Raw genomic sequence first — 13,681 nt, 5'->3', positions numbered from 1 at the left:
AAGCTACAATAATTAAGAACAGAATAGAGTTCAGAAACTGAGCCCCATATATATGCAAACATGATTTATTTTTGACAAACATGGCACTAATGAATGGTGGTTACATGAATGTTTACTCTGTAATTATTCCTTGGCCTGTACACATATGTATAACATGAAGAGAAAGCATTTATGGAATACATGAATACTAGTGGTTACAATTTACATAGCGCCTTCCTACTGTATTATGCGTCAGGTACAGAGTTAGCAATGCTTTACATAAATTAATTGTTTTAATCCTTACAGATGAGGAAACTAAGACACAGGCAAATTATATAACCTGCCCATGGTTGCACCTTTAGCTAGTTGAGCTAAACACGTGAGCTAAAATGTTGAGACGCAATCGTAGCCGCTTTATGCTAAAGCCCTTGCCCTTAACTTATACACTTTTACAATATGGAAGATGAATGCCGCCTTAAATGAACGAGTCAGGAAGCCTCTCTCCCCTCCGGTTCCTTTTCTACCATTGCGCGCGCGCTCACGCGCATAGACAGGCGCACACACATAGAGATGTGCGCGCTCTCGCTCGCTCGCTCGCTCGCTCACGCGCTCAAAATACACTTAATTGCCCCCTTGGAAGAACCCACCGGACTGCAAGCGGAAGAACTACAACTCCCAGCAGCCATTGCACGCCCAAGCCTGCAGACGCACCTTCGCACCAGGACGCCGCCAGGCATCCGGCGTGCGCCACACTCGTCCTCCGAACTACACATCCCGGCTCTCCCCGCGCAGCCTGTGACACTCCTTGGACCGCGAGTGCGGAACGGGGTTTCAACTGCGCCTCTCTTGCTCGGACCCGGCCCTGGACCCGACTCCAGACTCGAACACCGCTCCACCATGGAGGAGGCGGACCGAATCCTCATCCATTCCCTGCGCCAGGCCGGCACGTAAGGACACAGCCCCCGCCCACCCCGGAATGCCCACATCCGGGACTCCAAAACTCTGGACCCAGTCACCCGGGAACCTTAAAACCCCAGACCCTGACATCTGGGGCTCCAACTTCCAGGACCCTAAGACACCCCCTCCTTACACAGACACACACACACACACGCATGCACGCACTCTGACAGCAGGGAGCTCCCAAACAAACCCTTTGCCCCCAACACTTGGTAAACCCCAAATTCCAGGACCCAGACATCTCCAGAGCTTAAAACCTTGGATCCTCAACACCCAGGATCCTGAAGTATGTAGTTCTTGACATCAATACTCTGGGATTCTGGTATTAAGAAAATCTAAGCCATCTTGAGAACCAGGGAATTTAAACACCCAGGACGCTGGCACTCAGAAACCCTGGGACTGGATACTTGGGAACCTTCAAACTCTGTTTCCCAACACCTGGGCTTTTAAAATCCCCAGAACTTAAAATCTGGCGGCCTCAATACTTAGTCACTCTGACACACAAGGACTTCTGCATTCAAGGACCCTAAGAACCGAGGATGCCAACATCTAGGGAGCCTGATTTCTGGATTGCTTGAAACTAGAAGGTCTTGATATTCGGGGATCTTGACATCTAAGGACCCTGACATTTGGAACTCCTGCAAACCTGAGCCTTGAGATATCTAGTCTTAAAATCCTAGCAGCTCAATATCTAGGGGCCCCTGATGTGCAAGGAGCATGATACCTGGGGATCCAGAAACACAGAGGGCATGCCACCTGGGTCCCTTGCCCTTCCCAGACCCCAGAACTTTGAGACTTTTAAGGATATGGCAATTTGAGTTTTTTTTTTTTTTTTAATTCAGATCCCTTATGTCCACCATTAGGACCTAAGGACTTCTCCAGTTCTTAGTTTTCCAAATGGAAGTTGAAGTCACCAACACCCAGGACCTGTCTGAACTGGAACCATCCCTCCCCCGCCCCACTCCCACCCCAATACTAAAGCTTCCATAAGGCAGCAGGGCCCAGCCTGATCCCTTTTGCCTGGCCTGCTTCCAGCCTGCCCTCTTCTTTTTCAGGGCAGTCCCTCCAGATGTGCAGACGCTGCGAGCCTTCACCACGGAGTTGGTTGTAGAAGCTGTGGTCCGCTGCCTGCGCGTCATCAACCCTGCCGTGGGCTCCGGCCTCAGCCCCCTGCTCCCTCTGGCCATGTCTGCCCGGTTCCGCCTGGCTATGAGCTTGGCTCAGGCCTGCATGGTGAGTGCCCTTCTCCCAGTACACACGGCCTCTTCCTTCCTCCTTCACAAAGTCCTCGAGCTCCTTTGAAATGCTCGGCTTTCCTCTCTGCCATCTCCTCTTGTGGCTGAGCATTCATTAGTGGTTAAGGACGCTGGCTCTGTGGTCAGACCGCCTGAGTAGCTCAGACCTTCACTACTAACTGTGTGACCCTGACCTTTCTCGGCCTCGGTTTCCTTATTTCTGAAACTGAGGTGATAAAAGTAGAGTTATTAGGAGCATTATATGAGTTGATCTAGTTTGAGCCTGGGCTGGCCCTGGCTCCCACATTTTAAGCTTAGCGCCACTAAGGCAGTGCTAGAATTTTCCCCCACTATGGTATCCATCTAGGAGCTCCAGGAAAAGGCTTAACTTGGGTCACAGGCTCTCTCCTCAATCACTATGTGCTCTGATCGGCCTCACATGGATCACATGGTCATCCCCGTAGGACACTGTGACTGGCTGCTCCTGAAGGATCGCTTGGGAGTTGGGGGTCAGAGGGTTACCTGAAGGAAGGTATGCTGGTTAAGTAGAACTTTGTCTCTACTGCATTCCCTCTCGTGGCCCTGCCTCTCCTGAGAATAATTCCCAACCTGTCTCTCTCCCAGGTAAAGTGCCCTGTGGTGAAACTCTCATACCTCCCCAGTACAGATCTGTGTCCAGTTACTATGTCTAGGCCCTCTGCGTAATGTCATTTCTCCTGGCTTGCTTGCTCTGTGATGTAGGGTCAGTCTCTTAACCTCTTTGGGTCCATCTCCTCACATGTCAAACCTGCGTGAGAGTCGCACATCCCACCTAGGGTTGCTAGGAGGAGTAAAACGCAGTTCATATAGAAAAAGTGGGCTAGAGCTCTGTGTAAGTGGTGTTATGGTTCTGAGAGAGGCCTGATCTGGTGGCTTGCATTCTAGCCACCTCTGGCTACATGGCGAACGTGAACTTGGCCAACAGACCTAGGATATGGTGGCAGAGGGAGAGTAGAGTAAATACAGTGAAAATTTCCTTTAGCTCCCCCTGCCCCAGCCCTGGGGACAGGGTGGTTAGGTTTCTTGAATTTGGACCTTGCTTATGCAGTTTCTATCTCTTCCCAGGAGGCCAAGGCACCCTGCCCCTCCCTTAGCTCTCAAGTTCGCCTGGCTCTCAGGGGTTTTCAGGTTCTTCTGCTGTCCACCTCTTCACATGCCCCACACCCAGCACTTTCTGCCACTCAGCCACCTCCATATTTTGGTGTCTGTCACTTCACACACCTGACTCCTGGAATGAGTTTCTGTATCAGTCACAACTCTTTGATTGCAGGTGTCGGAAAAAACACAAAGTAAAGTCGCTCGAAAGCCGGTGGTTTTCATACTCTTGTGATGGTGACCCTCTGACATAAATCCTCCTGTTGTGACCTAATCCACACACATAGGCAGATAATAAAGATGTTTTCTGAGTGTCTACCCTGGGCTGGGCGCTGTGGTAACATGGTATGATATTCCTTTGTTCTCCTGACAACTTTCTCAAGTAGGTACTGTCAGTATCCCCCCCCCTTCTTTTTTTTTTTCAAGAGGAGGAAAGTAGAGCACAGAGAACTTAAGTGATTTGCCCGAGGTCACACAGTGGGTCAGAGGCAAACCTTGGATTCGAGTCTGGGAAGTCTACTTTCAGAGTCTCTGGAGCTCCAGACCAACGGCAACTCTGATAGAGAATCAAGCTTTCTTTCTGGGCCTGTTTCTCAGGCCCCATGCAGAACCCTGATGGGGCCTATGAGCTCTTAAAGCAGGAACGTAGGGAACCCCATTTTACAGCTAGGAAACTGAACTTCCGGGCAGTTCAGTAATTGGTCTAAGACCTTAGCCAGTCAGTGGCCTGGGCTGAATTTCATTCCCAGTCTTTTCACACCAAAACCACTAAGTCCCTTTTTATTTTATTTTAAAGGTCTTATTTATTTATTTGACAGAGAGACACAGCAAGAGAGGGAACACAAGCAGGGAGAGTGGGAGAGGGAGAAGCAGGCTTCCCGCAGAGCAGGGAGCCTGATGGGGGGCTCGATCCCAGGACCCTGGAATCATGACCTGAGCCGAAGGCAGAGGTTTTAACCCACTGAGCCACCCAGGACCCCTCTAAGTCCCTTTTGTTTCGGGTAGGTCATTTTATTAGTCAGGGTCCAGTCTGGAGACCAAAACCCCAGGCGTAATTTGAGCAGGGACATTTTAATACAAAGAACTGTTAATTAGGTAAAAGGTGGTTAACCACTGAAAGGGTAAGAGAGATCTCCAGGGTGTGATGGAAGGAACGTGGTATCCCGCAGTCTCACGCGCCAAACCGTTCACTTTAACTTGTCTCTGTGTGTCTTTCTAGGTTTTTGCTTTTTGTTTTTTTAATGCAGATACAAGCAAATGTGAATATACTTATCCCCCCCCCCCTTTTCTCCTTTCTATCTTTTTTCTTGCTTTAGTAGATTTTGATTGCCCAGTTGCTGGTTGTAAGCAATGATTCATGACACATAGCAAAAGTCTCATCCACCTAACTTAGTCACCATCTAGGGTATGTACGAGCCACAAAGCAAGGCAAGAACCTATTTCTCTGAAATAGTCTAAAAACCCTTGTATCACACAGATAGATCCCCTTGGAGCATTGTGTTGACTACGATTGGACATCGTATCCTTCCTCTTCACGGTCTTCCATATTCTGTTCCGTTTCCTGCTTGTTCTGCTCCAGGGAGCACATCTGCATACTCTGCAGAGTCTGGAAGGCAAAAAGCAAAACCAGAAATCTGCTTCCTGGTTTGGAGCCAGGGAGAAAGGCCGTCTTCTATCAGAAGGGTCGGCCCAAGGTCATTTGGGAACTCCCAAGGTTTCTTTGCAGAGCCCTTCCCTTTTCAGGGCTTTGCCCATTTGTATTTCTTCTTCTTCTTCTTCTTTTTTTAAAGATTTTATTTATTTACTTGACAGACAGAGATCACAAGTAGGCAGAGAGGCAGGCAGAGAGAGAGGAAGGGAAGCAGGCTCCCTGCTGAGCAGAGAGCCTGATGCGGGGCTCAATCCCAGGACCCTGGGACCATGACCTGAGCTGAAGGCAGAGGCTTTAACCCACTGAGCCACCCAGGCGCCCCTTGTATTTTTTCTTTAGCAACTTTTTTTTTTTTGTTACCTTGGCTGTTCTGTCAAGAAAAGGTTCCCTAAGGGACCCACACTCTGTCGTAAATTAATAAAGTCTGTCACGCGGAGGAAGAGGAGGTGAGGGCAGTGAACCCGCAGCCTTTTGAGGGTAATTCGGAAATCACAGCACTGTGGTAGAGTTGGTCATTTTAATTTATGGGAAATCTGTAAAACAAGGGAAAATAAAGACTAGCTACCCATTCCCACGTTTGGTTTAAGGAATCGAAGCATGGAAAATAGAGAGGGCTTGACACAGTATCCACCATTATCATCGTCACTGGTATTCATCTTTTACGGGTGCTGGAGGAGGAGATGCTGTATCTCAGAAGTGGTAGAAGAAAGCAGCATCTGATAGCACTGTAAGAATCAAAAGGGAGGGAGCACTTGGGTGGCTCAGTCGGTTGAGTGTCTGCCTTCGGCTCAGGTCATGATCCCTGGGTCCTGGGATGGAGCCCTGTGTCAGGCTCCCTGCTCAGCAGAGAGCCTGCTTCTCCCTCTCCCTCTGCCTGCCGTTCTGCCTGCTGGTGCTCTCTCTCTCTCTCTCAAATACATAAATAAAATCTTTTTTTAAATAAATAAAATCTTAAAAAAAAAGAATTAGAAGGTAGATAATCAGAGTCTTCTTCATACAGAGGAGGAAGACTCTTTTCTCCTTCTTACCTTTTTTTATAAATCCCCCCCAAAGCAGCATTTAATGTATTAAATGCTTAGACATTTAGGGCATTTCCAGTATTTTGCAAATAATGCTGTAAAGAGGATTCTTGTGCATCTGTCCTTTTGAATTGTTCCGGGCATGGCTTCATGGTCAGATCCTCAAAGCAGGCTTAGTGAGGTGGAAGAGTAAAAGCAGATGTTATTTTTGGCCAATTTTGCCCAGTTGCCCTCACCTGGCTTTGTTTCATTTCTGCCTTCCTACCAGCAGCGCTGGGAAGAGCACCTGCTTCTCCATAGCCTGGCCCACTGATTTGTGCCCCTTCAGTAGGTGAGGAATGATATCTCAGTATCATGTTTCTCCCCAGCTTTGTACTTGGACAAACGTTTGTTAGCTTTGTGCTCCATTCTTTTCTCTGTATATAGATACATAGACACACATACACACACACAGACACACACACACACACACACACACACACACTTACACTTCTTTGCCGAACCATTTGAAAGTGGCCGACAGCAGGATAACCCCCACCTATAATTTTCATCACACCTCTCCTAAGTAGGACATTTGCCAGCATAACCACAGTATCGTGATCACATCCCTGAAATTTAATATTGATAGTATATATTTAACAATTGATAGTAATATGTTAGAACAACAGTATCTTATATCCAGTGCCTGGTGGAATTTCCCCAGCTGTCCCCAAAATGTCTCTGTTGCTGTTTGTTTGTTTGTTTTGTTTTGTTTTGTTTTGTTTTGTTTTAACTGGGGAGTGTATCTAATCAAGGACCCTACATTTTGTTTCACTGTTACTTCTCTATCTTGCATAGTCAACAGTCCTTGGTTTTTGTTTCTACGTTTCTTTTGTAATGACAAATGTTTTTGAAGAGCCCAGGCTGGCTGTTGCCTGGACCGGCTTACCCCTTGAGTTTGTCGGAGTGTTTTCTAATGAGCGGATTCAGGTTTTGGGCAGGAACGCTGCCCTAGCGATGGTATCTCCCTCCCAGTGCGCACCCGGAGGACGGATCGTCACAGTGTCCTGGGTCAGTGATGTGTGTGTGTGAGATCTCTCTGTGTGCTTTCAGTCTGCAGCAAGGTTGGGCATATTTGCCTAGGTTGAAGGGCCATTTTCATTTCTTTTTCTGTGAGCTGCCTCTTCCTATCTTTTGCCTACTTTTCTCTTGCATTGCTGGTCTTTTCTGCTTGTTTGATTTTAGACACTCTTTATAGAATAGGTAGATTTACTCTTTGCTTGTGATGTGAACTCCATATACATTTTTTTCTAGCTTGTCATCACTTTTGTGACTTTGGTAATTATATTCTTTAAAACTTTTGTTTCTTTTCAGGGATTCAGAAATATTTGTCTTCTCCTCTGTGACATGTGGATTTGGGTTCCTAGTTAGAAAGGCCAGAGCCTTTCTTACTTCTTGCTCTCTGTAGCATTGACTATAATCACTCTGTGATTCCCACCCCTGTCCCCTGCAGAGGCCTGAAGGCCTTTGGGGAGCCAAGGTGAAGTTGAGAGGGTGGTGGTTGGTGAGAGAGTGGGAGCCTTTGTGGTCCAGGCCCAGGGCTCCCGGGACAGGAGAATTCTACCTGTCTGACTGATAGAGGCTACCTCCCCAACCTCTAGGACCTGGGCTATCCCTTGGAGCTTGGCTATCAGAACTTCCTCTACCCCAGTGAGCCTGATCTCCGGGACCTGCTTCTCTTCTTGGCTGAGCGTCTGCCCTCTGATGCCTCCGAGGATGCAGATCAGCCTGCAGGTATGGTCTGCCCAGGGCATGGTGGGGGTGAAGGACAGCGTGGTGTTGCTGGGTGTCGTAGGGGCCCGAGAGAGGTGGAGGTGGTAAAAAGGTTGACTGGGGGTGGGGTGGGGGATGTATCTTTGGGAGAGCTGGGGGGGCAGGGGAGGAATGGGGCTGGGGGAGGGGAGTCAGGGCGGGGGAAGAGGGTCCTGGGCTTGGGCTGCCCCAGGTGGGAAGTTGGTGTTGGGAGGGACCTCGGCCTCTCCTCCTCCTTCTCACTCCCCTCCCCACCACTCCAGCCACACCAGCCTCCTTGGTGCTTCTGTGACCCTCCAGGTGTGCTCCTGCCTCGGGGCCTTTGTATTTGCCAGATTATTCTTCCCCTAGATATCTTCCTGGTTCACCCTCTTACCTTTTAGAGGCTCTTTTCTCGTGTCATCTCGGGGAGGCCTTCCTCAGACTGCCTTGTTTAAAATTGTGTGCCCCTCTCAGTGATCTTTACCCTCCTCTCAGATCATCACCTGACAGCTTTCTGTCTTGTACTTTTGACCTGAATCATGTTCTCCTCTACCAGCATGCCAGCTCTGTGAGGGCAGGGGTACTTCTCAGTTTGTTCACTGAAGTATCCCAAGAGTCTACAACAGTGACTGGTATGCAGTAGGTGCTCCGTAACTGCTTGTCAAATGGCCTAGGGTGAGAAGGCTAGCTAGCTAGATATGCATCTATGGGGGGGTGGTCCGGGAGCAGTGGCTTCTTTCCCAGGGTTTGTATTTTTGGCATTATGGCCTTGTCATCTGATGGATGCTCCTTCCCCACTCTCCCACAGGGGACTCAGCTATCCTTCTCCGGGCCATCGGGAGCCAGATCCGGGACCAGCTGGCCCTGCCCTGGGTCCCACCGCTCCTCCGCACTCCCAAGCTACAGCACCTCCAGGTGGGACCCACCAACTCCCATCGATGTTGCCTGTCCCCACCTTGGCCCCATCTGGGTGCTCAGGTGTTTGGCCCCCCTCCCACCAGTGGCCCCCACCACAGTTCCTCATGGAGGCTCTGATTCTGCTCTCCTCCCCAGGGCTCTGCCTCCCAGAAGCCTTTCCACACCACCAGGCTGGTCCTGCCTGAGTTGAGTTCCAGAGGAGGTAAGCCTGAGGTTGTGGGGAGGGGCTCAGGAGAAGGATGGACGTGGTAGGCCTGGCGCCCTGGGCCCAGTGGGAGGGCTAGCTGACTCTGTTCTTGCCTCCAGAGCCCCGGGAATTCCAGGCAAGTCCTCTGCTGCTACCAGCCCCCACCCAGGTGCCCCAGCCTGCCGGGAGGGTGGCCTCACTCCTCGAAAGCCATGCCATCCAGCTCTGCCAGCACACGGGCCGGGACCGCCCTGGAGACGAGGACTGGGTCCACCGGGCACCCCGCCACCCCACCCAGGTACAGCCTGAAGCTCGGCTCCCTACTTCCAAGGCCCCTGCTCATGGCTGCTTCCTACTGCTCCCATCTCAGCATCCCCTGGTCCTCTGTGCCCTCCTTTCCCCACTTGGTCCCTCATCACCTCCCCTCTGCATGTGCCTAACTGGCTCTTCCCCTGAGAGAACACTGAGGTCCAAATGACTGGGAACCTCAGACTGGTCACTCTTCTTTCCCCTCCCCAGAGCCTCGGTTTCCAGTTCTGAGACTTGGGCGGGGGTGATAGTGCCTTCCCCTCAGGCTAACGCTCCACCGAACAACGGGCATGTTCTTAGCCACCAGAGAGGTCAGGGTTTGCCCCCTTCCTTCCTGTTTCTATTACCTTCTTCCTGCCCCTGAGTCTCTCGTTCCTTCTCTGTCTCTGCCACTGTCCCCCGTGCTCATTTTTTCTGTCCCTAGGTCTCTGTGCTGGCTCTTCTGGTCACTGTCGTTCTCGTTCTGTGGTGTTGCTGCCCCTCCGTTCTTGCTCCTCTGTCTGTCTCCTCATTTCCAGACTGTCTCTCCCCTTCCCTTCTGTTCACCTCTGGCACTCACTTTCCACCTGCCCCTGTGTTCCCCGCTGCCATTTCTTCCATCTTGACTTCTTTTTAATTAATTAATTTATTTTTTTGACGTTTATTTTTTTAAAACTCATAGACATTTTCAGACACAGAATATTCTAATGAATCTTAGGTGCCCCTCATCCGCCTTCAACTATGAGCCTTTCACCAATCTTTCTTCATCTGTTCTCCCCAAGTTGTTCTTTTTTTCAGTATTATTTTAAGGCAAATCCCAGTATGCATGCCATTTTGACTATACATACTGAAGTATACATCTCTTAACTCATAAGGGTATCCACTTTTTAAGGTAACCCCTGGGTCATTTTCACACCTGATAACATTAACACCTTAATACCATCCGTCACTGCGTTCGTAATCAGATTTCCCCAGTTGTCTCGAAACTGCTTCTGTTCTTTCTCTCTCTTTCTCTCTCTCTCCTACTCTGCTTCCACCACTTCTTTGCCCAGCACCTCTGACTCTGTCTCTGCTCTGTCCCCACGTAGCCTTGCCCCATCAACCTCTGATTTGGAGGCTGCTGATTTGCTGCCTCTCTCCCTTCCCTCAGCTGCCCTCCTGTATGGGGAGCAAACGGGTGGAGAGAAGCATGGCTGGGACAGGGGGACCCTCTCCTTGGGGACCTCCCAGACCTGGTGCGTCCCGAAAGGGGAGGACTGGGCCCCCTCGGTGGGAGAGGCAACTGGGTGGTAGCCCTTTGTAAGGCGGCTCCCTGGAGGAGGCAGGACCTCGGGTGCCCAGCTGGCCTCGACAGCCTCCCGTCTGCGCTGCCTTCTGCGTCCAGGAGGATACACGGGCCCAGCGACAGCGGCTGCAGAAGCACCTGGCTGAGCATCTCCGCCAGACCTGGGGCCGACCAGGGGCTCCCGCGCAAGCCCGAGACCTGGGAGAGCTGCTGCAGGCCTGGGGTGCGGGGGCCAGGACTGGTGCTCCCAAGGGCTCCCGTTTCACCCACTCAGAGAAGTTCACCTTCCATCCGGTGAGTGGGTCTGAGTGGCCCCGGGCAGGCTGGCAGGGCTGAGGCAGGCTTGCAGGGTCGCTGTCTGTGCAGACGACACACTTTATCAACACAGGTTCCCGTGTCCCCACTGGGTGTGCCCTCTGTGCGCTGGGGGTCCCCTGGCTTCTCAAGAGCTTCTGTGGAGAAACGGGAGAGGGGTGGAAACCATGGCAGGGTGTAGGGGTGCTTTGTGCAAACCCCAGCTTCCCCGGACAGTTTCCTTGGACACGTCTTTGCTCCTTGACCTAGAGGGGCCGTCATCCTTCTCGTATCGGGGTCTGGAAGGTTTCTTCATGAGCAAGAACTCCAGCCTGTGGTCTCAGAGTGTCTGGGTCCCATAAACCTGCTCTGACAGCCGTCAGCCGTTGAATGGACAGGAGTATGGCGCTCGGAGGGGCTGCTGAGGCTGGGCTGGGAGGGGCAGGGCCTTCTCTGACAGCCAGGATACCCCCGTCTCACTCCCCCAGGAGCCCGAGGTCCAGGCAGCCCAGGTGTGCGATGTGCCGGCCCCCTCCCAGCGGCCTGAACAGGTAAGTGGAGCAGCGGAGGGGGTTCTGGGCTCCTGCCCCGCCTAGCAGGCCTGACACCCCCGCCCCCACTGGCCTGTCCCTCCCAGGACACGAGGGCAGCCCAAGAGCAGGAGCTGGAGTCTCTTCGGGAACAGCTGGAGGGAGTGAACCGCAACATTGAAGAGGTTGAAGCCAACATGAAGACCCTGGGAATCAACCTTGTGCAGGTGGGGGATGGGGGTGGGGGAGGGGCTGCCCACCTGGGGTTGGATCCTGGCAGGGCCTAAAGGGCCTAGAGGGACTTAAAGGGGCTGAGAGGGCTTGGTGGCAGTCTGCTGATGTCAGAAGGGTTCAGAGGCAACCTCGGGGACCTGTGGGCTCTTGAGGTTTCAGGAGAATCAGTGGGGGTGAGAGGGAGACATAGGGTCAGAGGCATTGGAGCTGTGGGGTTAGGGGCACCTGTGGGCTTCAGTCAGGATATGTTGGTGTCTGTGAGAATCAGGAGGGGTGTGAGCATCTGTGAGGGTGCGATGGGTCTGTCTGGGCAGGGGCTTGTGGGCCTTGTCAGGACTTCCGGGGCAGAGGGAGGGGGTCATTTTGGAGGTAGAGGGATCAGAGGGGCCTGTGGGTGTTTGTCACCATCAGGAGGAGTCAGGGGGCTGCTAGAGCGTGGAGGGGTGTGTTGTCATCTGGGGGCGCTCAAGCTCGTTGGGGGCTAAAGGGCTGTGACATATGGCTGGGCTCCTCCACCAACAGCAGCGGGGGTCTTGGGGTGCCAGGTAGAGGCAGAGCGTCGTCAGAGCGAGCTCAGTGTGGCGGAGCGTGAGCAGGTCCTGCGCTTGAAGAGCCGGGCGGCGGAGCTGCTGCCGGATGGGGCTGCCAACCTCGCCAAGCTGCAGGTGGGGCTGGCAGCAAGGCTGGGCGGGAGGGCCAGAGGCGGAGGGGTCCAGCCTGTGTGACAGGGATCCCCTTGCATCACCCCCAGCTCGTGGTAGAGAGTAGCGCCCAGCGGGTCATCCACTTGGCGGGTCAGTGGGAAAAGCACCGGGTCCCTCTCCTGGCTGAGTACCGCCACCTCCGAAAGCTCCAGGATTGCAGAGAGGTAGGTTGTCAGGTCCCTGGGCTGTGGGTGGGGCGGGTTCAGTTCCTTCATAGGGGGCCATCCTTGTGCTGTGCTCACTGCCCCTCTGCCCCTGGGGTCCTGGCAGCTGGAATCTTCTCGACGGCTGGCAGAGATCCAGGAGCTGCACCAGAGTGTTCGAGCAGCTGCCGAAGAGGCCCGCAGGAAGGAGGAGGTCTATAAGCAGCTGGTAAGGCCTGTGCGGGGGCCCTGAGTGGCTGGATTGGATGGGGATTGGGTCCCAGGAGAGCGTCTGCCATGTTCCTATCTAGGTGTCTGAGCTGGAGACCCTGCCTAGAGACGTGTCCCGACTGGCCTATACCCAGCGCATCCTGGAGATTGTGGGCAACATCCGGAAGCAGAAGGAAGAGATCACTAAGGTGCATCGCTGTGGCTGTGGAGGGTTGGGGCCAACAGGCAGACACGTGCAAGGGGCAGAAGCATGTAGCGTGGCCACACAGGGACCTCACGCCCTCCGAAAGGCAGAGCTCTCTAGCCACTGTCTGGGTGTGAGTGTGGGCTCATGGCTGCCCTGTTCTCTGCCAGATCTTGTCGGACACAAAGGAGCTTCAGAAGGAAATCAACTCCCTGTCTGGGAAGCTGGACCGGACATTTGCCGTGACCGATGAGCTTGTGTTCAAGGTGCGGGGCTGGCTGGGCTGGGTCGGGGGGTACAGTGCGTGCTAGGCTCTGCTGCCTGTCTGCTCACAGGCTGGCTTGGGTCTCGGCCTGGTGTGAGCCGTGTAGGTACACTGCGGCTTGGGCCCTGCTGTAAGCCATGGAGGGGGACGTCAGGGGAGTGGGAGAGGGTGGACTTGGGGTCCTAGAGGTGGTATGTGTGGGGGGTGAGGGGGAAGCCCACTGGTCCCTTCTGTCTGGTCAGGATGCCAAGAAGGATGACGCTGTTCGGAAGGCATACAAATATCTAGCTGCCTTGCACGAGGTGAGTGGAGAAGGATGCTGGGGGCCGGCCGGGGTGGCGTGTGGTGGGGGTGCAAGCCTTCTGCTCTTGCCGTCCCCAGAACTGCAGCCAGCTCATCCAGACCATCGAGGATACGGGCACAATCATGCGGGAAGTTCGAGACCTTGAGGAGCAGGTGAGGCCCGGGGGTAGGAGGGGAAACCAAGGCAAGCCAGTGGACAGCACCTTGGTTTATGCCCAGAGAGGCTGTGGGAGCAGACATAGCCCATGGCTTGACTCTCAGCCTTGCCCCTTAGTAGCTGTGTGTGTGGCCTGGCACCAGCCAGCGACCAGAGGGCCCCAGCTTCCACCCGGAAGGGCCTTGTACCTGCCTCCCTTGGCCATCGGCG

At 53.1% G+C, this 13,681-nt stretch overlaps 1 protein-coding gene across 1 annotated transcript in view; it reads left to right on the top strand.

The window, feature by feature from the left end:
- The first annotated feature begins 711 nt into the window (after positions 1 to 711).
- CCDC22 (coiled-coil domain containing 22) overlaps positions 712 to 13,681 on the top strand; it is a 13,576-nt gene continuing 606 nt past the window's right edge. Inside the window, exons 1-16 of the mRNA XM_047715628.1 lie at positions 712 to 926; positions 1,992 to 2,169; positions 7,616 to 7,748; positions 8,557 to 8,663; positions 8,802 to 8,868; positions 8,973 to 9,151; positions 10,526 to 10,720; positions 11,209 to 11,271; positions 11,358 to 11,477; positions 12,030 to 12,149; positions 12,236 to 12,352; positions 12,459 to 12,560; positions 12,643 to 12,750; positions 12,917 to 13,012; positions 13,254 to 13,313; positions 13,393 to 13,467. Coding sequence (XP_047571584.1) covers positions 877 to 926; positions 1,992 to 2,169; positions 7,616 to 7,748; positions 8,557 to 8,663; positions 8,802 to 8,868; positions 8,973 to 9,151; positions 10,526 to 10,720; positions 11,209 to 11,271; positions 11,358 to 11,477; positions 12,030 to 12,149; positions 12,236 to 12,352; positions 12,459 to 12,560; positions 12,643 to 12,750; positions 12,917 to 13,012; positions 13,254 to 13,313; positions 13,393 to 13,467 — 1,770 coding nt within the window. The 5' untranslated portion in view covers positions 712 to 876. The remainder of the gene's footprint in view (positions 927 to 1,991; positions 2,170 to 7,615; positions 7,749 to 8,556; positions 8,664 to 8,801; positions 8,869 to 8,972; positions 9,152 to 10,525; positions 10,721 to 11,208; positions 11,272 to 11,357; positions 11,478 to 12,029; positions 12,150 to 12,235; positions 12,353 to 12,458; positions 12,561 to 12,642; positions 12,751 to 12,916; positions 13,013 to 13,253; positions 13,314 to 13,392; positions 13,468 to 13,681) is intronic.

This window comes from Lutra lutra, chromosome X (genome assembly GCF_902655055.1).
Source record: "Lutra lutra chromosome X, mLutLut1.2, whole genome shotgun sequence".
Classification (NCBI taxonomy): Eukaryota; Metazoa; Chordata; class Mammalia; order Carnivora; family Mustelidae; genus Lutra; species Lutra lutra.
The sequence above is the reverse complement of the archived record's forward strand: the minus strand, read 5'-3'. Positions and strand labels throughout refer to the sequence as shown.